We start from the raw sequence: 26,652 nt of genomic DNA on the forward strand, positions 1-26,652 counted from the left end.
TGATGTCACATGGAGGGGAGGAGTCAGGGTCACATGGTCAGCTCCTCAGTGTATGCAGGACTCTGCTGTGCTGGGTGTCATGGTGCTGGGTGAGGGGAAGTTTATGTCGGGCTCATAAAGTGCGGCACAGAAATCCACAAACAGACAGGTAGCAGAGGTCTGAGAAGATCGGGGACAAGTAGCTGAGATACTGGAGACCTCAGACAGTCACTCCTTTGTGATGTTTTGCCGTCTTTACTGTAGTGACTTCAGTTGTTGCTTGTTTGTATTTCTTTCTACCTTAAGTTTTGTATTAAGCTTGTGCAATGCAGCTCAATGGGGTTCACATCAGGTGATTGACTCGGCCATTGCAGAATATTCCACTTCTTTGCCTTAAAAACCTCCTGTGTTGCTTTTGCAGTATATTTTGGGTCATTGTCCATCTGTTCTGTGAATCGCCATCCGATCAACTTTGCTACAAATGGTTGAACCTGAGCAGAAAGCCTCAGACTCGCCCTGTGCACTTCAGAATTCATCCGCCTCCTTCTGTCTTCAGTCACATCATCAATAAACACTAGTGACCCAGGGCCATTGTTAGCCCTGCATGCCCGGCCATCACACTGCCTCCACCATGTGTTACAGTGGATGTGGTGTGCTTTGGATCATGAGCCGTTCCAAGCCTCCTCCATACTTGCTTCTTCCCATCATTCTGGTACAGATTGATCTTAGTTTCATCTGTCCATAGACCTTTTCCAGAACTGAGGCGGCTTCTTTAGATGCTTTTTGAAAAAGTCCAAGCTGGCCTTTCTATTTTTAAGGCTGATTAATGGTTTGCTCCCTTTAGTGAACCCTTTGTATTTGCACTCAGGACGTCTTCTCTTTATGGTACTCTTATGTAACACCCCTTTAGGCCTAAGCCACACGGCGTGAAAAGCGGTGTGAGTGGAGTGCGATAAAACATTGCATTCCACTCGGACCAATTTTAGCCTGTGTGTCAGCGCACATGAGCGATTATTTTCTCAGCCCTAATCGGTCCGAGAAAACAATCGCAGCATGCTGCGATTGTAATGCGAGGCTCTTTTCTCTCGCACCCATTCAGGTGTACTACAAGTGCAGAGCAAGAATCGCAATAGCCGGCTACAGAGGAGGAGAGAGGGAGAGAAATCCCTCCCTCCCCTCTGCAGCTCCTGCCTGCACCTCCTCAGCGTTTGACAGACCCCTGCAGCTGAGGTCCGCTCACACGGTCGGACCTCAGTCGCAGGACACACGCATGACACTTGGCTTTGCTGTGCTGCCAGCGCGAGCCAAATGTCATGACAGAGGATCGCAGTAGATCCCCGTGTGGCCCCAGCCTTAATCTGCTGCTGGGGCAGGGTGTTCGGTAGTTCTCACCTTGATATGACGCAGTGCCTCCACTCGAATCTTGCTAGGAGCTCTAGGGAAATGCAGAAAGGTCTTTGTCTTCTGCTAGGGGTCGACTCGGGAAACCTCTGCCCACGCTCCGTACACACTAACAATAACTGATGTTAGAAATCTTAACAGGTTTATTTACAGGACGATGAAAACTGGCAATTGCAGGGGAAAAGCAAATAAAAGTGAACAACAGGTAATGTTATACAGTATTCTACAAAAATTAAGGATTGGCTCTTTGCAATAGACCTGAAGGTTAGGGGTAATGCTTCCTCTTTAACCTACACCACACACTCTGCTGACTAATTACTATCTACCAACTAACAGCTGCAGCCTCACAAATGACACAGTCCCAAATTGGGGCCCCAGTTGCAGCGGTTGTTGGCGCGCTTGCTGTATGTTGGTGCACTTAAAGTAATGAAGGCAGTATTTCCCCAGGGCTGGTCCTATACAAACTCCCAGTTAGTGCAATCAAAAGTCCTCTTTAGCAAGGCCTTGTAATTTGCTCCAGCACAGTTCTCAAACACAACAGTGCCTCTTTAACCATGATGGAGACAGAATTGGAGGAGTTGGAAAAATCTATTAAAAATAACTGCTCAGTTGAGCGGATTACCAGGATGGAAACGGAGATTGAGCAAGGCCTTTCTAAGTTAGAAAAGGAAATTAGTGGCCTAAAATTAAAGAAATATAATAGGGACCTGTCAGATTACACCAATACGACGGTCTACAGGTGGCACTCTAGATCACGTCTGGGCTATCGAGCCAAGACTTTGTCTCATGGCCAATCAGCTTCTATGTCTTCATTGGTTTCTGTTGGCGGTTCGTCCTCTGGGATGTCAAGTGGAGTATGTGAGTCTGAACAAAGCGTGGGGGCCCGTGTTAAGTCTATGCGGAATAAGCAAACATCAGCTAAATCGAATGACAAACACGGCAAAAATAAACTACAGGTGATTAACCTATCCACGCACCCTCTCTGATGCCCAGTTGGACATGCTGTCCAGGGGCCTAACATTTTCACCAACTAATCATTTCGACTTTTTTTCAGCATTAAAGGTGTACATTTATTCGCACGCAAGATAGTTTTCAAAAAAACTTAATCATAAACGAGACAATAGTGGTTTGGATAGCCCGGCCGAGAGGGAGGCGTTACAGACCCTTGAGGATCTTCTGCTTGAACAGTCCAGTGTCTCTACAGGTGTGTTCCCAAAATCGCTACTGCCCAGATCTACTAGATTTCCCCCATTGTCCCTTTGTCCTGCCGTTGAGGTCTTCACTAGATTAGTGGTGGATAAGTTTAAACAAATCACGGTTAAGAGACAAGGTGATAACCTAACTCATAAACAAAGATCTGCTCTTTCTGAACTGAGCAATTATAATGACATTGTTATTAAACCAGCTGACAAGGGGGGCAATATAGTGATCTGGGCAGTGGAGAATTACGAGAAAGAAGCTTTACAGCAGTTTCGTGATAAGGACACCAACATGAGGCTGCCATCTACCCCTTTGTAAAATATATATACGTTATTCCCAAATAACAATCTTTATTAAGATATAAAAATCACACCAGTAGTGTATAATACAAGAAATTTGACCGTCAGGTCACATATATACATAGTACAATATCATTTGAAGGATAGGCATAGATATTCAACAGGGATAAGGTTCACATATAAGGGATCAAGTCGGAGCTCAGGACTTAACTTTGAAACCATATTTCGGTTTATTCAGGCAGCGCCACATAGTAAGGGAATGTAGGAGGTTTGCTGTCCATGAAAGTCCAGGTAAGTATATGCTGATGCTCTCCAAGTGTCCCCTTATTTTTTAATAATAGCAGGAGTGAGCCATCAAATTCATGGTAGAATTACAACAGTCTCCACCTCGACGCGTTTCCCCACATAATAAACATGTGGTTCATCAGGAGGCCAAAGAGGTATGATATTAGATATGCAGATCCATGGCGCCAGTCAAACAGGATCCATAGCCAGACAGACAATGCTGGAAAGATAATGCTGCCATAGTCCAGAGAGGCGTCATGCCATCTAACCCCTTGCAGCGGTTTTCTATTGACCTTCTGGGGATCCTGGAGGCGGCGTGTGAGAGCGGCATTATTGATAAAAAATGATGGAGGGGCTCTCCACTAAATATTCAAAGGTGCCTACATTCTACCTATTACCTAAGATCCATAAAGATGCCCTTAATCCCCCGGGGCATCCTATTATGTCCAGCATAGACGGCTTGTGTGATCCAATTTGTAAAATTATTGATTATCATCTAAAATCTCTAGTAGAAACCTTGCCATCTTATGTCCGTGACACGACGGACATCCTCAGGAGGATTGACGGCATCTTTATGGATCAGGATATGTTGATTGTAACAGCTGATGTGGAGAGCCTTTACACATGCATATCACATTCTGATGGTCTGAAGGCGGTCCGCCTTTTTCTTGAGATGGGCAGTCGTGATGGCAAATTGAACCTCTTCATCCTTGAGCTTCTCCACTTTGCACTTACGCACAATTTTTTTATTTTTAAAGATCTATTTTATCTGCAGCAGCATGGCACTGCCATGGGGGCGGCCTGTGCCTCTTCGTATGCCAACCTCTTCCTTGGCATGTGGGAGAGGTTGGTTTTTGGCGATGGGGGCATCAGTGCCAGCTCCCATGTGCAGTGCTGGCTCAGATATATTGATGATGTATTATTTTTTTGGCAGGGCACGGTGGAGCAGCTTGATGCATTTATGGGTCAATTGAATGCTAATAATCTTAATATAAAACTGACATATAAAAATAGCAGCAGGTGCATTGACTTTTTGGACATCAACATCGAGGTGGATCCTTTGTCATTCATACAAACTAGTATGTATCGGAAATCCACCTCAGTCAATGCCCTGCTGCATGCATCCTCAGCCCATACCTTTGCCACCATACGTGCCATCCCGACCGGCCAATTCTTAAGGATTAGGCGGATCTGCTCCTCTGACCAGTCATTTGAAAAACAGGCCGCAGAACTCAAACGCCGTTTCCAGGATCGTGGATACAGCAATCGCTGCATTAAGAAGGGGTATTTACGTGCCAAAAGAACTCCACGCACACAATTCCTTCAATATAATTGTAAACAACAACAACCACATATTGACCCTCCTATTCGCTTTATAGGAACCTTTAACAACCAATGGCAGACGATGTGGGGCATCCTTGATAGACACTGGCCTGTTCTACGCACAGATCCAATTTTGGCAGACATACTCCCTTCAGGTTCCCTTATGACAGCTCGCCGTGCTAAGAATCTCCGTGACATCCTGGTAAGGAGTCATTATATTCCTCCGCTTTCCAATCCGTTTGGTACTCGCGGCCCGACACAGGGATGTTTTCCCTGTGGGCGGTGTGCCGCATGTCCTAATATCCTCCGCGCCACGACTTTCTCATCATCGGATGACACACGGACAATGAATATACAACATCATATCACATGTGCTACCACGCATGTGATTTACTATGCTACCTGTCCATATTCTCTGGTATATGTTGGTCTCACATCACGCGAATTGCGGGTGCGTACCAGAGAGCATGCATGGGATATCCGTGCTGCCTCCGATGTGATCGATGTCACTCTCCTGAAGACACTTCCTCGACATTTCAGGAGATTTCATGGATGTGATCAATCCGGCCTCAAGGTACGGGGTATTGATGTTGTTCATGGAGGCTCCAGGGGTGGTGACCTCAAGAAACGTTTAGCCCAAGTCGAGGCTCGTTGGATCACCATCCTTGGGACTTTAACACCTGGAGGCCTGAACGAAAACATCAGTTTTGTGTCTTTTTATAGGGTTTATCTGAGCTTTTCCAAGCATAATGTTCTTCTTATATCACTTGGTCATTTTTAATATACCATAATTGTTTTAATTTTGTTTTTATTACTCTACCGCTTATCAATTAATTCGTCTGTGGCGAATGTATTTCCCAGTGGTCTTCTTTTATGTATACTTATTCCTCTCTTGTTTATTTCTTTTTATTAGAACCGTCTTTGATGCAATACTAAATTTGTTTTCTGATCTTTGGACGTACCATATAAGATCCTGTTTTCCTATCACCCTACAAGTTTGTGCCGGCATCACTGAACATCAATGATATCTTCTGAATGGACGTTCCTGCTATTCTACGATCTTAATACCACACATTGATATACTCCTGACATATGTGTCTATTTGTTGTCATATTATTATTGTGTTTGGTACAACAAACGATTATCTTGGAAACATCAATATATATATATATATTTCTATTGGCCTTTTACTATATTTATATTTGAAGTATTTATACTCTATGACCAATGGTATACTTTTAACGTGACATATGATCTAATGATCAGCATGTTCTTTATAAGCCTTCTTTCTATCCTTAATATATATCTCATTCCCCCTACCTTACAAGTTTAGTCTGCTGAACCAGCATTAATGTTTACTATTTTTGGTATTTTTGTACCTCTATGTTTATACAAATGTTCTTAGTCTGCTGGCAGTTCGTCGCAGGGGCTATTGTTTTGCCCCGCTCGTAATGTGCACCTGGGGCGGTGCATTTGTGTCTTGCAATGTGTTTTGCTGATAATAGGATGTATTAATTTACATCACTTACTACACACCCCTTTTCATGCCCGTCTCAATCGGAGATAGGCCCGGAAGTTGCTGTGTTGATGCGTCTCCGGCGCTATAGTCGCCTGCTTTATGATTGGTTGGGGGCGGGATTTCTGGAACTACGTCAACTATGCGTGGTTTCACGCCCTGACATGCTTGATGTTGGGTTGGCTCACGTGGTTGCCGGGGTTACGCGTCCTCGGCACGTGTGCCTTCCTGATTCAGCCTGAGGGCTGGATACTCCAGCAGTGTGGAACACTTCCAGACCATTGGCGCTAAATGATTCCCGTTTTATATAACTGTCCCCTTACCTTAGCGGTGCACTGTGCTACTAGTATTATTATGCCTTGCTGTGATTGCGGTTAGCAAGGTGTGTGCTTTTTTATAATCTGTGTCCTATAAGCAATCACTAAGTGACTTATGGTCTTATGTACCTGCCCTGGTGGGGACGTGAATCGGATGTGATAGATTTATGTTTTGTTATGATATGTTGGCAGAAGAACATGCTGATCTATACTAACTAATATATGTTTTCTATAAACTTGTCCTCAATCTGGGATTGGCTGGGTGGTCACTGTGGAGACGTACCTCTCACGTTTTACGTGTCTGCTTTGTGACTGGCTGGAGGCGTGACTCCTGGAAGTATATCCACCATGTGTTGTGTTACGCCCTGTTATGTCTAACGCCGGGTTGGATCGCATGATTGCCGGGGTTACGCGTCTTCGGCACCACGTGTTCCTTCCTGACTTGGCTGGAGGGCGGGACATCTGGGTAATGTGAGATACTCCCCGGTTCACCTTACACTAGATGTTTCACGTCTCTTGTATATTTGTTTTTCATTATCAGTAGCGTACCATGCTACCAGTGCTGCCACGTCAGATTGCGATTACTATTAACAATCTTTGTGATCTTCTTATAATCCGCCTTTTTCAGTGATCATCATGTGACCTGTCTTAGGGCATCACCTAGATAGTGGGCGGAAACCTATCACCTGCTTGATGGGCGTTATTGTTCTCTCCATCACATATCCCTCGGCTGAGGGATTGTTACACCTGACGGCAATGATAATTAACAGAGGCTATTTATACCTACTGGGTTTATACTGCCATTAGGGTCTTCCTCCTTGAGAAAGCAACAATACCTCTGTGAAACATGCGTCGGTGGTGATCCTAACTCTTCTGGGTATGTGTACATAGGTGTTACTATGCCTCAGGGTCCCCTGTTTTATTACCTGAACCACAGTTTTTCTAGGTAATTATTTTAACCTATATTTGTATACATACTTACCACGATTCCTGGATGGCTATGTGCACACGCACTTTACTATTTTAATGTCATGATCTCATCCAGGTTTACCCTGTTATCACGTGGTATACTTCAGGTTAATCTAGGTTAACATCTACACTAGTACTCTGTACTTGGGCCCCTGATTTGTTCCATACATCCTTGTATTTAATTGGTGTCTATTGATACTGGGGCTAAACTCTCCTTGCATGATGATTATCCTCCCATGATTCTGATTCTCGAACTCGAGGGTCAGAATCCTCTAACCAAATCTTATGCATGAGTGAATGGGTTATGTTTTATACATACCTGGTGACATTGTGGTTTCCCCTGTTACTGTCACCTAATTGTAGGACCTTCTACTCCCAACCTCATAGTTGTTAGTAATTCTATTAAATCATGCAATGGAGTCTGGTCCATGTCATTAAGTGTCTTGCTTACATTATATTTAGTCCCGTCATTTAGACTTTCCCACCTCTTCCACGGCTACTTCAGATAGACAGGAAACTTTTACATTAACCAATTGAATATAAACCTTGTACCCCTTGTGATGTTTTGATTTTCTGGTAGCAATTTTAAGTGTGATTTTGTGCTGTCTTGCGTGTTATCTCCATTAATAAAATTGTTGTATTTGCATATATACTCGTATTTCTCTTTTGTTCACACTTCTCAAACTGTAGAACTACAAGTCACAGCAATGTCCTACTCACTTCTATCTGCAGCAGGTCTGTTTTCTCAGACTATTCCACACTGGAGCTTCTGGATTCAATGGCTTGCAGAGAGTACTGGGTACAGCAGGCAAAATCCTTCTTCGGCATGATAAACCTGGAGGACAGCAGCTCCTACTAATAGTGCATCCTCTAGCTTCAGAACTCAGTCTCTCATCATACAGAGTGGCAGCTTCACCCCTCCAAGATGGCTCAACTTCCTTCCACAACCCCCCCCCCCCCGTCCTGTTTCCTCCTCCCCCAGATTTGCATGGCATCTTGGGAGTTGTAGTATTCTGCAGTTCAACCAAAGAAGCAACATCTGTAGAGGTGAATGTGGGTGGAATTCTATACATCGCTCCCAAAGCAGGTGCCACACTTAGATACTGAAACGTCTACTTTCTTGAGAATGTTTTTTCACTTGGGTGGATGTTGTGTAGGACTTTTCCTTCACTAAGGAAAGGATTCTGTGATCACCCATCACTATTGTCTTCCTTGGACATCCAGACCTCTTTGAGTTCCCATGCTCTCGAGTGCGTTCATTTGTTATACCAAATTTTTGATTTGGCCACCCCTAACATTACTACTAGCTCTCAATTTTTATCCTAATGATGTTCTCCTCCTTTGACCGCATGTTGTGGGTTTACAACAACAGCTTCCAAATGCAAATGTCACATCTGGAATCAGCTCCAGACCTTTTATCTGCTTAATTTAAAATGGATTCATGAGGAAATATCCTACGCAGCCCATTAAAGAGCTTTTAAGATAATTGTCCAGTTACTTTTGGTCTCTTTTTAAAGAGACCGCTACATGTTTATGGGCTGTAATTCCTAAGCCCTGGCTCCAATTAGTATGTTAATACCCTCAAATTAAAGCTGAGAATCAGCACTTAAAAACGCATATCGATTACATAGCTGTATATTGAAAATGTTTTGGTAAACAGGTAAAATGACAAAGGAGCTGTGCTGTCACGCCCCCGTCCCACCCAAACTTTGCCAATTTTAAAGTGAAAATGCCAAAAGCCGCCAAAATTTGGCACCACTTTGAATTGATCCAAATTTTTGAGAGACTTTTCAGAGATTTTGTGACAATTTTTTGGCATAATAGCTTTGATAAATTGGGATCAGAGCATCTTATTAACTTCCACATATCTAGGATGCAGTGTGATTCAATTCTACCCTCATTATTTTAGTGTGAAATGTCTACAGATGTTCTGAGGCAAAATCATCACATCTAGACAATAGAGAAAGCCAGGCATGAAGAATATATATTTTTAAGCATTTATTAACAAAACAAAAGCTTTGAAATGCAATTATATACAATGTGACATACTGAAGAGTTCCTATCTCCAATCTGGGGCTGCGCTTTTTAGTAAATAAAGCAGTGGGCAACCTGAGATTAGTGAATTATCTAAATATAATCCAGTATCAAAACCTTTCACAAATGTTCCTAAAGGCTCTCAAAATACCCAACTTACTTGCAAAGTGGAGCCTGAATTTCCATTTTGTGGGATCTCAGTGTGCAGAGCGGGATCCCACAGATCTCTGCAGCTGCTCTAAGCACGATACATTGCTCTCTCACCTAATCCAGCGCGGTCATATACTTCTTTAAAGGAAAGGTGTCGCAGTTTTTTATTTTTGTATTAATAATAGTGATTATGAAAACAAGTATTTTTAATACAAAATTAAAATCACTGCTTATTTATTTTTTATTTAATTCTAATTTTACTGGAGGCACTGGGCGCTGTCATCTTGGATTTGGTGTTTGTAACGACAGATACTCACCTCCTTTATGGCAGCCCTCTGTGCATAGACTCTGATAGTCGGGCTCCGACCCCATTTAGTAACATTAGAGAAGGCATCTGCTGTGAAATGCACGCGCCCCCTGGGCTATCCAGATAACAGCAGAGGGAGGAGATCAGCACCATCATTGTGGCGCACACAGCGTATGATGTTTGCTCCACTTTACCCCTGTCAACCACCGGGATGTATGAGTACGGGGCGCCGGGCCGCCTCCCCTCCCCCCGCCGTTACCAATTCCAATGACACCCCTTCCCCCCCTCTACCCAACCCCGCTCTCCTCCCCCTCCACCGCTGCCGGCAAGCATGCAGCAGAACTGTGTGTGTTTGTGTGCGTGTGCATGCAGAGCATGTGAGTACCTACGCCCCTCCCCCCACCACCGCCGATGCTACTGTCTCCAATGTTCCAATGATACCCCCCACTCTCCTTGCCCCTCCCCCGCAGCTGCTGCTACCGTCTCCATTGACACCCCTCGCTACCCCCCCATGCCGTGTATCTAATCCTTTCTTGTGTGATACGTGTTTGGTGAGCCGTGTATCTAATCCTCTCCTATGTGATACTGTCTGCTGAGCTGTGTATCTAATCATATCCTGTGTGATACTGTCTGCTGAGCTGTGTATCTAATCCTCTCCCGTGTGATACTGTCTGGTGAGCCGTGTATCTAACCCTGTCCTGTGTGGTACCATCTGCTGAGCTATGTATCTAATCCTGTGCTGTGTGGAACAGTCTGCTGAGCTGTGTATTTAATCCTATCCTGTGTGATACTGGCTGCTGAGCTGTGTATCTAATCCTTTCCTGTGTGATACTGTCTACTGAGCTGTGTATCTAACCCTATCCTGTGTGATACTGTCTGCTGAGTGTGTATCTAATCCTATCCTGTGTGATACTGTCTGCTGAGCTGTGTATCTAATCCTATCCTGTGTGATACTGTCTGCTGAGTGTGTATCTAATCCTATCCTGTGTGATACTGTCTGCTGAGCTGTGTATCTAATCCTCTCCTGTGTGATATTGCCTCGAGCTGAGTATCTAATCCTATCCTGTGTGATACTGTCTGCTGAGCTGTGTATCTAATCCTATCCTGAGTGATACGTGTTCGGTGAGACGTGTATCTAATCCTATCCTGTTTGGAACTGTCTGCTGAGCCGTGTATCTAATCCTATCCTGTGTGATACTCCTGCTGTCCTTGGTGACACTTTAGACATTTCTTGTGACCAACAAAATGGCTGTGCACTGTGATCTAAACTTCATTCTGTGTTATCCTTTGGAATCCCTCAGATTGGGAGGGGGAGGTGACATCACACACAGGAGAGCAGACTCCGCCCACTTTACTGCAGCTGTAATCCAGGCTATTTCTACAGTTTCAGATTTCAGCAGCTGCTTCCTCTAGTGTTTCAGAGTGGAAAATATCAAAAGTTATTAATTTTTTTTTTTTTTTTTTTTGCACGACACCTTCCCGTTTAGATTTTACTGAACTGCTTAAGAAGGATGCCGCAGAGCTGGGGTCGTAGAGCTCACTCTTACACGATCAGTTATCGCTGAGGGTTGTGGGATCTCACAACCTGGAAGTTCCTTTTGGGGACATTAGGGACACTTCCAAAAGTTTTGGTACTGGATTATATTTAGAAAATTCACTTATCTGCGGCTCTCCACTGTATTAGTAAATAATAAAGGCAGCCACAGATTTGTGATAAGCACTATTTAAGGGGAAATCCATATATCTCACTGCGCAAGAACTATTGTGTAAAAGTCTCACATTTTGTGCATCACACACCTTAACTGTTCAAACATTTAGTGAGTTTTGACATTTTTTGTCTGAAATGTAAGAGAAGTTTAATGAAAGAGGGTGGAGCCTGAAACGGTCAGACAGATTCACAATGATTGTGCCCTTTTATGTTATACGATTTTGATTGTATTGTAATTTTTTACTCTTACTATTTGTTAACCAATTACCATATTTTTCAGACTTTAAGATACACCCTCCCCCCCAAAATAAATTGTGTAGAAAAGGGGGGGGTCTTAGGGAAAAGGGGGGTGCGTCATAGTCCTGATGTGACGGTGACTGGAGGGGCGGTGGTGGAGGAGTGGGTCACAGGAGGCAGAAACCAGGGCTAACAGTGTACCTACCCGCTAATAACAAAAGTGAATATTCACTGCTCCCCTCACTTATAATCCAGTCTACCTCAACGCACTGAAGCCGGCATCGAGAGATGAGCGGGATTATGAGCATGGGGAGTAGTGAATATTCATTCATTAATAGCAGGCACACATGATCACCCGGTCACCAGCTAACTGCTGCAGCTCGGTGATCACGTGTTTTTTTATTAGAGAATGAATATTCACTGCTCCACACGCCCATAATCCTAGGTGTGGGGACCAGTGAATATTCCGGCAGCCGACGTCCGCGTGTACCTGTAGGTCCATGGCAGTTACGTCATGCAATGTGCCGCTTATACACTGAAGTCACTTGCCAGCATCAAAGACTACACCGCACACTGGGGGAGCAGAGGGATGGTGAGTATAATCAGTTGTTTTTTTATGTCTGCAGCGTGATGAGAAACATATATGTGACGCCCTGGACAACCAGGGGTCACAGGTTAGTAGACACCATACACACACACACCCACACTAGGAAGTTAACATCCGTCAATCAAGACCTGATTGCCTCCCTCAGTGTTAGACAGGCACACCGGGTGGGCGAAGTCAGGCGGAAGACACACCCACCGAGAAGTCTCCTGGCCTGAGGCAGGGAAGCAGCTCAGTCCAGTCGTGGACAGTAGTCTGAGTAGTGCAGTGTGAAGATCAGAGTTGGACAGTAAGGAGTAGAGTCCAGTTGTGGACAGTGAGGAGTACAGTTGGCACAGTTGAGTGGAGAGCAGAGTGTGACACACAGCGCTGCAAGGGGCCTGGTTCGGAGCCTAGGACCCTCACACAGTCAGGCAGGCAGACAGCAGGGGCCGCCTGCAGGAGACCGGGAACACGACCGGTGGAACCGTAGGACCGGAACCGGGTTGGAGCCCGCCGGACCCGAACCGGGGAGCCAGCAGTCTACCGGAGCACCAGGAAGGGTACTCAGACCCTGACTAGGCCGTAGGCTACCATATAGTTGAATTTACTGATTGAGGTCTGGACCTCACGGGGTCCTTTCCCAACCAAAGACCTGATTGAAGGCAACAGCCCAACTCGACTGGATAGCAGCCACCGCCAGAGGCCATAAATCCAAGGGCTAGCGCCTGCGGGCAAAGGAGCTCCCACGACATATCCGCCGGGGAGCGGACCACCCGTGCTTAGGCACCGTGGTCCACTTACGTTAGGTGCAGGAGAAAGGGGACCCTGTCACACCGTCCAGTGCTGCAGCCGGCTGTGGGCCGCCCGTTCTACATCTTGTTTGGTTTACCCGAGACCCTGAGTGACTAAATCGTGAGTACCGCATCACACCGCAGCACTGTGCCCCGCACCATATCTCCCCGCAACCGGGCCCCGGGACAGACCGCCCCTACCCACGGAGGGGTTAACACCAAAGCTGCGCCCCGACACCGCTCCCGGAAGCCCGCCACCTTCACCGCAGCGGTGGTGCCCAGCATCACCACAACCCGTGGGTAGCGTCACGAAAACCACCCCAACACCAACATACCAAGATGAGAGCCATATATACCAGGATGGGGATCATGTATACTATTATGGGACAAAGATGGGGAACATATCTGCCCGGATGAGGGACATATACACCAGGAAGAGAGAAACATTACTGAAAGGGGCCTAAATGTGGGACATTAGTACAGAATCAGGGGGGGATATTACCCCTATAAGACTGCTTTCACATATCCGTTTTTTCCTGTGCGGCACAATCCTGTGCTTTGCAGAAAAAACGCAACCGTTTTTTTTTGCCGCCGGTTGCGTTTTTTTTTCGCATAGACTTACATTAGCGCCGTATTGTGCCGCATGGCCTTGCGTTCCGTCCAGTTTTTGACGGATGCGGCATATTTAGCCGATGCGGTGGCTGGATAGAACGTTGCCTGGCACGTTTTTTTGTCCGGCGAAAAAAACCGCATCACGCCGCATCCGGCCGATGCGTCGCGATTTCCAATGCATGCCTATGGACGCTGGATAAAGCGTCCTGCGGCAAAAATCACATCCGTTTTTTTGCACTACGCATGCTCAGTAGCCAGCCGCAACCGGCAAAAACCAGACGGACCGCATGTAAAAACGTATGCAAAGGATGCGTTTTTTCGCCGCATCCGTTGCATAGGTTTTAGAACCGGATTGGCCGGCTCTGCTAAAACCGGATGTGTGAAAGCAGCCTTACCATGTCAGCAGCAGGTTCCCCCTCAAACAGTGCGTCATGACTACATATTTTGTTTCAATTTTTTTTTCTATCTTCCTCCTCTAAAACATAGGTGCGTCTTATGGTCATAATAATACGGTAAGTTTAAAAAGAAAATGGTGTTTTCCCTGACCAATTCTTACTTGAGCAATTGATTTTAGGATAAAACCCTTTGACTCACGGTATAACATGAATCCTTCTCCCATGTGACTCATCTGACAACAGGACCTGATTAATGATAAAAAACATTTGCCAAATTCTGAATCCAAGAATGTCTCCTTTACTGTGTGGGTTTTCTCATGGTCAACAAGAATTGTTTTACCAATTAAACATTTCAAATGTTCACAACATGAAAAAGGTTCCTTCCCTGTGCAGCTTCTTCAGATGTTTAACGAGATTTGATTTTGTAAAATAACATTTTCCACACTCTGAACATAAAAATGGCTTCTCCTCTGTATGATATCTTTGATGACTAACAAGATGTGATTTCCGAGTAAAACAATTCCCACATTCTGAACATGAAAATGGCTTGTCCCCTGTATGAGATCTTTGATGATTAACAAGATCTGATTTCTGTATAAAACATTTCCCACATTCCAAGCATGAAAATGGCCTCTCCCCTGTGTGAGATCTTTGATGCCTAACAAGTTCTGATTTCCGAGTAAAACATTTCTCACATTCCAGGCATGAAAATGGCTTCTCCCCTGTATGAGAGCTTTGATGCAAAACAAGATGTGATTTCCGAATAAAACATTTCCCACATTCCAGGCATGAAAATGGCTTCTCCCCTGTATGAGATCTTTGATGCAAAACAAGATGTGATTTCCGAATAAAACATTTCCCACATTCCAAGCATGAAAATGGCTTCTCCCCTGTATGAGATCTTTGATGGCTAACAAGAGCTGTTTTCTGAATAAAACATTTCCCACATTCCAAGCATGAAAATGGCCTCTCCCCTGTGTGAGATCTTTGATGCCTAACAAGTTCTGATTTCCAAGTAAAACATTTCCCACATTCCAGGCATGAAAATGGCTTGTCCCCTGTATAAGATCTTTGATGCGAAACAAGTTGTGATTTCCGAATAAAACATTTCCCACATTCCAAGCATGAAAATGGCTTGTCCCCTGTATGAGATCTTTGATGCAAAACAAGAGCAGTTTTCTGAATAAAACATTTCCCACATTCCATGCATGAAAATGGCTTCTCCCCTGTATGAGATCTTTGATGCCTAACAAGAGCTGTTTTCTGAATAAAACATTTCCCACACTCTGAACATGAAAATGGCTTCTCTCCTGTGTGAATTTTCTGATGTCTAAGAAAGTTTGATTTCTGAATAAAACTTTTCCCACACTCTGAACATGAAAATGGCTTCTCTCCTGTGGAAGCCGTTTCATGTTCCACATCCCTTCTGTAACTTTTATTTTGCTTACAATTCTGTTGGACTTGCTCGTCATATGTATCACGTGTGATACCTTCATCATGTGTTATAAATTCTGAAGATATTAGATTTCCATCTGAATTCCCAATACAGTCATCTGCTAAAAATAAAAAACACAATGTTATTATTTTTTTAATATTATCTTGAAAGTATATTTAATTTTTAAACCATAACATCAGAAATTAAATTAGGAAAAAATGTATTCTGAATCTGTTGTCCAATTTCGACATCTAAAGGCCGCTTTACACACAACGATATTGCTAGCGATCTCGTTAGCGATGTGACACGCCCAGATCGATGCTACGATTTGCCGAGATCGCTCATAGGTCGTTTTGTAGCGGTCACACGTACCCATCTCACAAACGACGCAACATCGTTCAGCAATATATTGTTTGACCAAGGAGGTCGTGTGGACACCGTCACACAGCATTCCTCCCAACGATTCCGGCAACGACAGAAGCGTATAATTGTCCATAGCATACACCCTGGCGTGTGATTGGCAGGAGTATGATGGAAACACAGATTAAAACAGACAGGAAACACAAATTAAGACAGACGAGACAAAAAGCAAACTCACAGAAATAAATAGGCAGCAACAAAAAGACAACAAGGGTTAACACCACAACAGTTCACAGTAATAATGCACAACAACCAATCGTAAGTCACAACACCTCACCAGACCAGTATAGGTAACCTAAATGACTGGAGAAAAGAAGGAGATACGGAAAAGAACATGTGTGAAAAATTCCATTTTATTCATAAAAATATCATATATAATAAAATCACAACAATATGTGGTCAAAAGGACAAGAATCGGACAGGAGGTGGGGGAAGGTGGGTTGGGGAGGGGGGGGAGGCTTGAGGATGTGGGAGCAATCCTCCTTCAAAAAAGCAACGCTGCGAAACAGCTGTCAGGAGGCTGTTTCCTGCCCCTCGGAACCAACCACCAGGTATACTTATTTATGTTGCCCCTCCATTGTTCCGCCTTCCCTTGGCTGCATGGTGAATTGGATTGGGACTAATAATCGCACAGTAACTCTGTGCCTGGTATTGCCTTAAATTCTCCCTTGGTTCTGTGCAGCACCAGTATTAACTCTTACATGTCTGTGGTGTACATAATGGGAGATTACAGGTGTGCTGCCTCAGCAGGTGATTATTTTTGCATGTACACTTTAGTAGCCCCCCTCTGGTTCAGCTCCTTTGCCACAATTATAATTGAGAAAACCTTTCCATATCTTCAGGCCCCTTGATTGCACGGTGCACCTGGCTCAGACTTGCTGTGCATGTGTATATATATATATACACATTTCTTTATGTGCAAATTGAGAAGTCACTTGGTCCTCGCCTGTGGCCCCGCGCAGTCACTTTGCCTTATTTCCACTGTGGTTTCACATTTTCCAGATGGGCTTACTACATGCATGTATACCCACTTGCTGATTGGTTGCATATCTCATGTGGTTCACATGACACATATCCTTCATTTTCTCTCTTGGCCCCAATTCACCACCAGCTCCTTGCTATAGGTTGGTCCTACAATTGATGGCAACTCAGTCACTTAATTCTTCACCCTGGTTGCTTCTGAGAGGCAGGTTGCTCCCACATCCTCAAGCCTCCCCCCCCTCCCCAACCCACCTTCCCCCACCTCCTGTCCGATCCTTGTCCTTTTGACCACATATTGTTGTGATTTTATTATATATGATATTTTTATGAATAAAATGGAATTTTTCACACATGTTCTTTGCCGTATCTCCTTCTTTTCTCCAGTCATTTATGCTTTATGGAGTAGGCCATTCCTTATGGGACACTACTGAGTGGTCCCATAAGTTAATACTTTATTATGGCCAATTTCTTGCTAACAGTATAGGTAACCTATAGCTGGCATTAATGGAATAGCCCAGCCAGCTTATACAGGAGGGGAGAGAATGATACTGGCTTCCCGCAGCATTTGGTCAAATACACTAACTAGCAACCCAGCAGAGGTTAACTCTTGCTAGCCTGCCTAAATCTGTGGTTTGATGCCTGTGTCTCCATGCACTGCTCACAGACATAAGAGACGTTAGCAGGCAGAGTGTAGTTTCCACAGATCCTGACACCGCCTTGACAGTTGAATAACCTGCAAACATCTGTGACATTGATCCACAACATAAACAATTTTAAAGAGATTTTTTTTCCAAGACGAAAATAAAATAAAGACAAATGCTGAAAATTTAACGGGGATGTCCAGGGCTGTAACGTTGATGGCCTATTCTTAGGCTTTGTAACGAAAGCATGTAGCAGGGTCTTGCTGTCTGTGCAGATAGACATTTGGGCTCCAATTCATCAAGACCGGCTATGTACACTGAAGATGACATTAGGGACTGGAGTACGATTTCTGGCATAGGGAACGCCGCAATTGTTACGAATTAGAGAACCGGTGGCATCACACCCTTGTTCTGGCCAAGCTCTGCCCCTTTTGACATTTGACACACACACACACACACACACACACACACACACACACACACACCAGCCTGTCTCCTCTTCTGCTTGAAACTCCTGCAATTGAGACATTTGGTCACATGACGTGATGTCAATAAGGTCCTTAAACAGTCCTATAATTGGCATATAAACACTAAGGCCCCTAGGAAAATGGGAGCCCTCTGAAATTGCCCAGTTTACTCTCCTTTTCCCCTAATGCCAGTCCTGCATGCCAGCCTGTGTCCTGTTCAGTTCATTTAGACTCCTGCAATTAAAAGACCTTTGGTTACATCATGCCACATGACTTTGAAGTCATTGTGACGCCCTGACAAAATCAGGTTGTCACAGAGGACTGCATCCATCTTCCAGGTGCAGGACTCCCTCCTCCTTGGCCTTCCAACACAAAACCCCACACACAGGTATCCAACACCAGCCATCAAACCCTAGTCACCCCTCCCAAGACAAAAGGGACACACCAGTGGGTGGGGCCAGGCAGATGGTGACGCCCACCCAGGGGTTCTGAGGTGTCAGGGGAGGGAAACACACAGAACAGTGCTAGACAGTTGAAGTGAGAGGATTGTGAAGTGGTGCTCAGGGGTTGGAGCCCCGGACTACTTAACCTGACTAGGTTAGGTGGCAAACGGCAGAGCTGGGCCACAGGCGATGGAGATCCGGTCGAGGGAGACCTTAAGTGGACCGGGGCAGGGATGTAGCCCGCCGGTGCCGACAGCGGGAATCCGGTCCGGAGGCTGTGCACAGTCGGGGTCCCTGAACCCTGGAGCGAGGACAGGTTCAAGCACCTTTCTAATTAACCAGCAGGGGACAAGATTCCAAGTCTTGTCCCACCGACAGCCCAGATGCGAGACGGAAGCCCAACGAGGGGGATAGGGCGTCTGCAAGTTCCTGTTAAGATCCCACAGTTCAGTTCTCGCTTTCCACAGCTCCCACAGAAAAGACACCGGGAGTGGACTTCCCAGTTTCATGCGGACTAGTCAACACACAAGACACAAACCAAAAGTGCAGAAGGAAGGGCCCCTGTTCTGTCAACCGGTGTGCGGGACCCAAGCACACCCCTCCGGAGGCTACCGGTTATCGTCAGTTGGTTTACTATCTGGACTCTGTGTGACTTTATTCAAACAGTGAGTACACTGGTATCATCCGGTCCAACCCCGCAGACTGTGCCCCATCACTCCATCCCACCAACACCTGGGCCCCGGGACAACACCTCCCATACCCGTGGAGGGGATAACATCCTGCTGCCCCGCTCCTTCAGCCCCGAGCACCCCCATACCAAGGCAGCGGCGGTGTCACCAACAATCACCGCAACCCACGGGTGGCGTCACTGACAAACCTCCCCTGTATAATAACTACCCCCTTTTCACTTGCGGGTGACGGACGGCTGCGCCCGGGTCCGGCTGCCACTAGAGCCACATCAACCGCCCGGATCCGAGCGTCTCGAGTGCCCCCCCCTCCTGCTGAAGGTCAATTCCCCGCCCGAAACAGCATCAAAGGTCCGTAAGCAATCAACCTTAGATTACAACTGATGGGGTCCCTAAGAGACTGGGGTTTCTAAGAAATAGCGCAGTTTGACTCCTCTTGACGCTGGCCCTGACTGTAACTAGGTCTTATTTTCAGGGAAACAGGGTATTCATGAACCCGCTGCAGGTCTTTGAGTTGCCTTCATAACAACATAGAGAAGGCACTAGAAACAAACAGCAGAAGCAAAGAAAATACAGCTGAAAAAAAACAGAGCAGAAAGTCTAAAAATGTAACCACAAAATTAGTGCAAAAAGTACATGAGTAGATATCTCTTACTGGATAGATCTGGAGGAAACACATCCTGAGGAACATCGGGGTCTTCTTGTTTACAGTCCTGTGGGAGAAGAGGACGGGGACATCTCTCTCGTGTTGTCCTCTTACTGGATAGAACTGGAGGAGACACATACAGGGACTGAATTCATTCCTTACATACAGATAATTATAGGCCGTGTGTATTTAGTCCTGTCTATTACCTGGTGATGTGAGGGGCTGGGGAACCTCCATCATGACGTCCGTGTACAGATCTTTGTGTCCTACTAAATACTCCCACTCCTCCATGGAGAAATAGACGGTGACGTCCTGACACCTTATAGGAACCTGACACATACAATGATACCGTCACCCCCCCGATCCCTTCATAGCGTAACTGTATAATGTCCCAGCATTCCCAGCAGTGTCACCTCTCCAGTCAGCAGCTCAATCATCTTGTAGGTGAGTTCTAGGATCTTCTGGTCATTGATGTCCTCATGTATCGGGGGGTGAGGTGGAGGCCCCGTGATTGGGCTCAGGGGTCTTCCCCATCCCTCAGACACAGGGGCCTGACAGCGCTCACTAGAGGTCTTCTTCACTACTGTGTAATCCTGGTTATGGAGAGACACAGTAATAAATCTCACTCCAGACATTTCCAGAGTCCTCACCTCTCCAGTTCTGTCCATCTGTTATTCCCATAGATAAGAATGATGTAATGTGACGTCATCAGAATCTCTCACCTCTCCAGTAAGCCGGAAGAGGATCTCTAGGGTGAGGTGTAATATCCTCTCCGCCATCTTGTCCCTATCCATATCCATCCTTGATAGGTCAATCAGGAGAATTCTCTTATATAGAAGATCTCCACTGAGAGGATCCGATATTGTAGGGACCTGAATGGGGAGAAGATGACAATGTGACATCAGAAAGAATCCTGTATAGTAGCATAATTACTGGAGACTTTATATCCGATCACTGGCCGCTGAAATAACGCTAACATGTATGACATGAAGGAGAAGACAAGTCCTGGTCTGGTCCTGAGCACTAATTATAGAGAAGCAGCCAAGAGGCCTATGGTCAGAGGAAAAGCAGGAGAGATCCAGAGCTCAGGGGGAGAATCTGTCCACAGAACAATTATAAGTCATAAACTTTACAAATTTGGTCTTTATAGAATAATGGATATTTTTAAAAGCAAAAGAATAAGAATTGAAAATTTCTTCACAGACGCCTTCATCCAATTTACCTGAGATAGAGCTGTTTTATAAAGTAGCAGGGGCAAATATCTGACCTGTAGATGTGTTTACCAGCTTTGCACATCCCCCAAGAGACTGGCAGCAGTACTTGCAGTGAAAGGTTTGTCCTGCAAAGTATTTGTGGCGCCCTGGACAAGCCAGGGGCCACAGAGAACAACACCTACACACCCCACACTCCCGGTCAGGCACGCCAAAGTCAGACGAAAACCCTTGTTGCCTTCCTCCAGGGGCTGATGTCCACACCAGGGGGTGGGCCAGGCGGTTGGCCCCGCCCACCGAGGAGTTCACCGTCCTGGAGGCGGGAAAAGCAAGCAGATTAGTTTTTGGAGGAGAAAGTGGAAGGAGGAAAGTGTCAGTTAAGCAGCCTGAAGTTGGTCCGGGTGTGTGGCCCAGACGGATCAGCAAGGTTGGCAGACGGTGGTGACCATCTGCAGGAGTAGCCCATTGGAGCTTACTGTAAAGACCGTGGACGGGCGGTGGCCCGGCGGTACCGGACCGGTACGCAAAGAGAAGCCAGCACCATCTGGCAGGGGCTTGCGGACCCCGGCAAGGCTAGGAGTTGCCGCGAATTTGCCAAATCCGTTAGCGAAGGGAACCTCCTGGGTTTCCCAGCAGCCAAGTCCCGACAGAAGGCAACAGTCCAACCGAGAGAGGGAAACACCGCCACCGCCAAGGCAACCGTTTCCCATGGCCAGAGCCTGCGGGCAAAAGGGGCTCCTCCAGCCCATATCCAAGCTGGGGAGCGGGTTACCGGTGGGAACCCATTGGAACTGTTTACAGTACACAGGTGCAGGGAAAGGCAGTCACCATCAACCTGCCGGGAGAAACAACACCACAGCCGTCTGTGGGACCCGTCCATCCAGCCGTGTGTTTTACCGAGAACTGTGTCCTCATCATTGGCTGAGTGAGTACCGCTGCCCCCACGACCCTGCACCTCGCCAGGCCCCGTAACCCGCCTGCCATCCATCCCTACCCCATCACCGGGCCCCGGGACAACCAACCCCCTACCCACGGAGGGGAGAACTAACAACCAAGCTGCTCCCTGTCACCGCTCCCGGATCCCCGTCTATAAGCAGCGGTGGTGTCACCAATATCACCACAACCGTGGGTGGCGTCACGGACAATAACCAAATCCCCACAATCCAATCCCTATCCTTTTCACTCACGGGCGAGGAGCGCCGCTCAAGACCTCGGGATCCGGCCCATCACTTGAGCCACCACCGAGCAGCAGCAGCCGCAGCAGCAGCAGTGGCCGGACCCGAGCAGTGGGAGAGCGCAGCGTCCCCTCCTCCGTCCGCTACATATTCCCTCAGGGGGCAAAATACTAATGCACATCACAATTTTCAGAGTTATATTTCTTAAAATGTTTAAAAATCCGTTTATAATTTCCTTTATACTTAACAAATGTTTGCTACTTTGTGTTGTTATCACATAAAACTCCAATAAAATCCACTTGTTTGTGCCTGTAATGTAAAAAAAACATGGAAAAGTTCACCGGGTGTGAATAGTTTTTCAAGGAAAGGTATGTTTACCTTCAACCTAAAAAATGATGACATTTTGTCAGAAATATTTTGGTGCAAACTTGCCGCCATTTAGGAAGACAAGACTTTTTGGACTAAAAAGTCACAAACAAAGGTCATAGGAAAAAAATACAAAGCGTTTCTATTGTGCGCAAAATTCATGATCCACTTGCAACATTCTGAAGAATTTGGAAAAAAAACATAAAATGATACGAGAAGACAAAAAAAGCAGCATAGAAAAAAAACAAACAAAAAAAAACACCACAATTGATGAGTTGGATGTGAGTTTTGTGATGCGGAGCCCGTTATACCGGCAGACGGGATGTGACCGGAGGCAGAAATATTCAGGGAAGGGAAAGATTTTACACTTTGTAGATAAATCCTCTCTTCCCGGGATGTAACGGCCTCTAATGCCGGGATCACACGGCCGGATAAAGAATCATCACAGCTTCATCCAGAAAACTAGGACAAGTCTTTTCTTATTTGTCATCCATATACAATCCGGTATTTACAGCCGCTATTAATAATTTACAAGACCATTTACAGCTTCCTCCATTACAGAACTGCAATGTATCCGTAACACAATGTCTGCTGTATGGTGGAGCTGGTGGGAACCTGATGGTTTGTGCAGACACAGACCTGAATGGACGAGTCTCATCCGATTTACGGAAGGCACTAGAGGATGCTGGGATTATTCTCACACGCAGATTCTGTCAGTGAGAAAGAAAATCCCCATCTGCACTGCCACATCCAATAACAATGGTCTGAGGACGAGACGCTGTGTTATTTTATGGACAGCACCGAAAATACAGTAGTGTGAACGAGGACTAAAAGGAACCAAAGCTCTTATCGCTCCTAATCCTGCCATCTCCACCGCTCTCATCAGGGTCGGATTGCGGTGTCTGGGACCCAACAGGGGAATTGACTCTAGGGGCTCACCCTACAGCTAAATATAAACACCCATTAGTGTTATCCCTGTTATAGTGGAGCGCGGACTGTATACATGTGATGCCCTGGCAAAACCAGGAGTCAGATTAGGCCCCCGCATAACACCATCCCTCACAGGGTTACAACGAAGTCAATTAAACTCCTAGTCACCCCCCCTTAGGGCCAGACACACCAGTGGGCGGGACCAGGCGGTTAGGGAACGCCCACCTAGGGGTCTAGACAGCTCGGGGCGGGAAAAACAGTTTTAAGCCGGGACACAGAAGGTGTCAGTCAGTGAGGAGTCAAGTGAGCAGTTTAAGTTGACAGGTGCCATGGTTGGAGCCCTGGTACATTGGCTAGGTGGCAGACGGTCTCCGTCCGCAGGAGACGTGAAGACGGCAGACGGAGATCTGAGGTGGACCGGAGAAGGGTTGGAGCCCGCCGGTGTAGACACCAGAGAGACCCGACCCCGAAACCGTGCACAGAGGGGGTACTCGTACCCTGAAGCCAGGACCGGAACTGATGGCATAAATAATTAACCGATTGAGGGCAGGATTACAGGTACTGTCCCAGCCAAAGTCCCAAAATCAGACAACCACCCACAAAAAGGGAAAGGGCCACCGCCAGGGCCATAGAATATCACGGGTCAGCGTCAGCGGGCACGGCTCCTCAGGTACACAGCCAACCGGGAGCGAACTCCCGTGTTCCAGACCGGGAAGTCCAAATCTACGGAAACACAGTGCAGAGGCGAAAGACGGCGACCACCAGCCCGGGTGGGGGACCAGAGTACAACCGGCCGCGGCAGCCGGGCACCGGCACCCTTGGTTTACTAAAATACTCATGTGGTTCAGTGACTGTGAGGAACAAACTGTCCCCTGATACGTTCGGGCGCGCAGCCCCCTGTCATCGCCATACCCTGCACAGAGACACTGGGCCCCGGGGCAACCATCCCTACCCACGGAGGGGTTAACATCCAGCTGCCACTACATCTCCCCCAGGTGCCCCACAACAGCAGCAGTGGTGTCCCACTTCACCACACACCATGGGTGGTGTCATGAACCGAGGACGGCCAAGCCTGTACAACTACATCCCTCTTTTATTTGGTGTGTCCGCGTGACCCCTGGGTCCGGAGGATCCCTCGAGCCACATACCGGGTCCGGATCTGAGCAGCCAGGCTGCTACAGGCGTGAAGGCGGCACATACACAGGCGGCTCCTGCACATCTATATTGTGCACCATAACTGGGATGTACAATTACAGTAGTTTGCAGTCATGGGGTCTTTGGTGAAAATAAGTTATCACTGATCTACAGGTTCGGTTGGTGATAACTTATTGATCGGTGGAACCAGACCAGTGGAAACCGCACCGATCGGAAGATTGGGGAACTTTTTGCAGCGGCAGGTGGGGTGTGTGACCGCAGCTCCATTCATCCTCTGTGGAGCAGCCAGATAATAACAAGCGCAGCGCTCGCAGCCACTGAGGGAATTAATGGATCAGGGGTCGAGTCGGACACGAGCTCCAGTATAATGGGGGATAAAAGTTGCACGATCAGAGCAGGTCCCAGCAATCAGACCCCACTGATGAATAAGTTATCACTTATCCTTAGGCCACGGTCAGTGTTTGGTCAGTATCTTACATCAGTATTTGTAGCCAAAACCAGCAGTGGGTAATAAATACAGAAGTGGTGCCCGTATTTCTATTACACTTTTCCTCTGATTTAACAACTACTGGTTTTGGCTTAAAAAACTGGGGTAAAAAACGCACTGAATACTCAGTGTGTGCACGTAGCCTTAGTAAAGGTGATTACTTGTTTTCACTGGAGTACCTCTGCATATGTGCTGCAGTGTAATAGTCACAGGACAGGGAGGGGTTAAATGTTTAAGTATTTAATTTCTATTGGAAATAATCTCCCCCTTATAGAGAGAAAAAGTGACCTCCATACACAACACAACCAATAATTCCACATACAAGGGAGAAATACCGCCACACCGTGACCAGACCGTATATTACCACCAAACAGTGACCAAATACAGCCACATACAAGGGAGAAATACCACCACACTGTGACCAGACCGCAAAGTGACTGAATAATACCACATACAAGGGAGAAATACCGCGACACTATGACCAGATAACATACTACCAACACATAGTGATCAAAAGCAACCACATACCAGAGAGTAATACTACTACACCATAATTAGACTACATAGTAAGCGAATATTACCACATACAAGGGAGAAATACTGCAACACTTTAACCACACCACATACTGACCAAATAATACCGCACATGAGACAAATATCAGTACAACATGACCACAGAACATATTACTACCACACAAGGACATAATACTACAATAATGATCAGGAATAAAAACTACAACACTAATAACACTAATATTATCATCAGTGCCATAATGCACAGGAATTCTGTATATAGTGTATAGGTAATACAGTGCTCACCAGTGACATTATACACAGGAGCTCTGTAAATAGTGTTAAGTATAGTGTGTGTGTGTGTGTGTGTGTGTGTTCATGTAACACACTGACTTACCAGTGACGTCTCTAGCTGACTTTATTCATATTCGCTTTTTCTCTTCATCCAGAGCTGACCGCCATCACTTCTTCCTGCCATGACGCGACTCTGCAGAAAATAACAGTCACCTATAGCCGATCACTCCCAGAGCACATTCCTCACTATTTCCCTAATTTCTACACTACATCAGACTCTTGTTCCCCCCATGGAAGACAGTATCCTCAAAATTAACCTATATTTCACCAGTAATAATGTCCCCTTATTTGCCCCTACAGTAATTATGCCCCACGTGCCACCATAAACTAATAATGTATGTTTCTCATTCTGGCCCCTTTTATTTAATGTCTGGGGAAACAAGTGGAATCAGAAGGGGATGTTAATTGCTTCCTGCACAAGATATCCCCCCACACTGCTCCTCTCCAAAATAGCCCCACAAAGAGCCCCTTTCCAAAATGTCCCCCAAAAATTTGCTCTTTCTAAAATATCTCCCCCATACTAAATTGCTGTATAAATCCCCCCCCCCACTCCTCATTATACTATGCTGCCTTCCACAATCCTTGATGCCTCATAGTATCATAGTATCATAGTTTTTAAGGTTGAAGGGAGAC

The 26,652-nt window shown here is 46.1% G+C and overlaps 1 protein-coding gene across 1 annotated transcript; it reads right to left on the minus strand.

Annotated features, from left to right (window-relative positions):
* Window positions 1-10,294: 10,294 nt before the first annotated feature.
* LOC142258999 (uncharacterized) lies at window positions 10,295-20,463 on the minus strand. Its single transcript, XM_075331538.1, is given in 5 exon segments — window positions 10,295-14,507; window positions 14,509-15,665; window positions 19,838-19,951; window positions 20,035-20,158; window positions 20,242-20,463. Coding segments are annotated over 5 exon segments (1,911 nt in total). The 3' UTR covers window positions 10,295-14,213.
* Window positions 20,464-26,652: the final 6,189 nt, after the last annotated feature.

This window comes from Anomaloglossus baeobatrachus (assembly GCF_048569485.1).
Source record: "Anomaloglossus baeobatrachus isolate aAnoBae1 chromosome 5 unlocalized genomic scaffold, aAnoBae1.hap1 SUPER_5_unloc_21, whole genome shotgun sequence".
Taxonomy (NCBI): Eukaryota; Metazoa; Chordata; class Amphibia; order Anura; family Aromobatidae; genus Anomaloglossus; species Anomaloglossus baeobatrachus.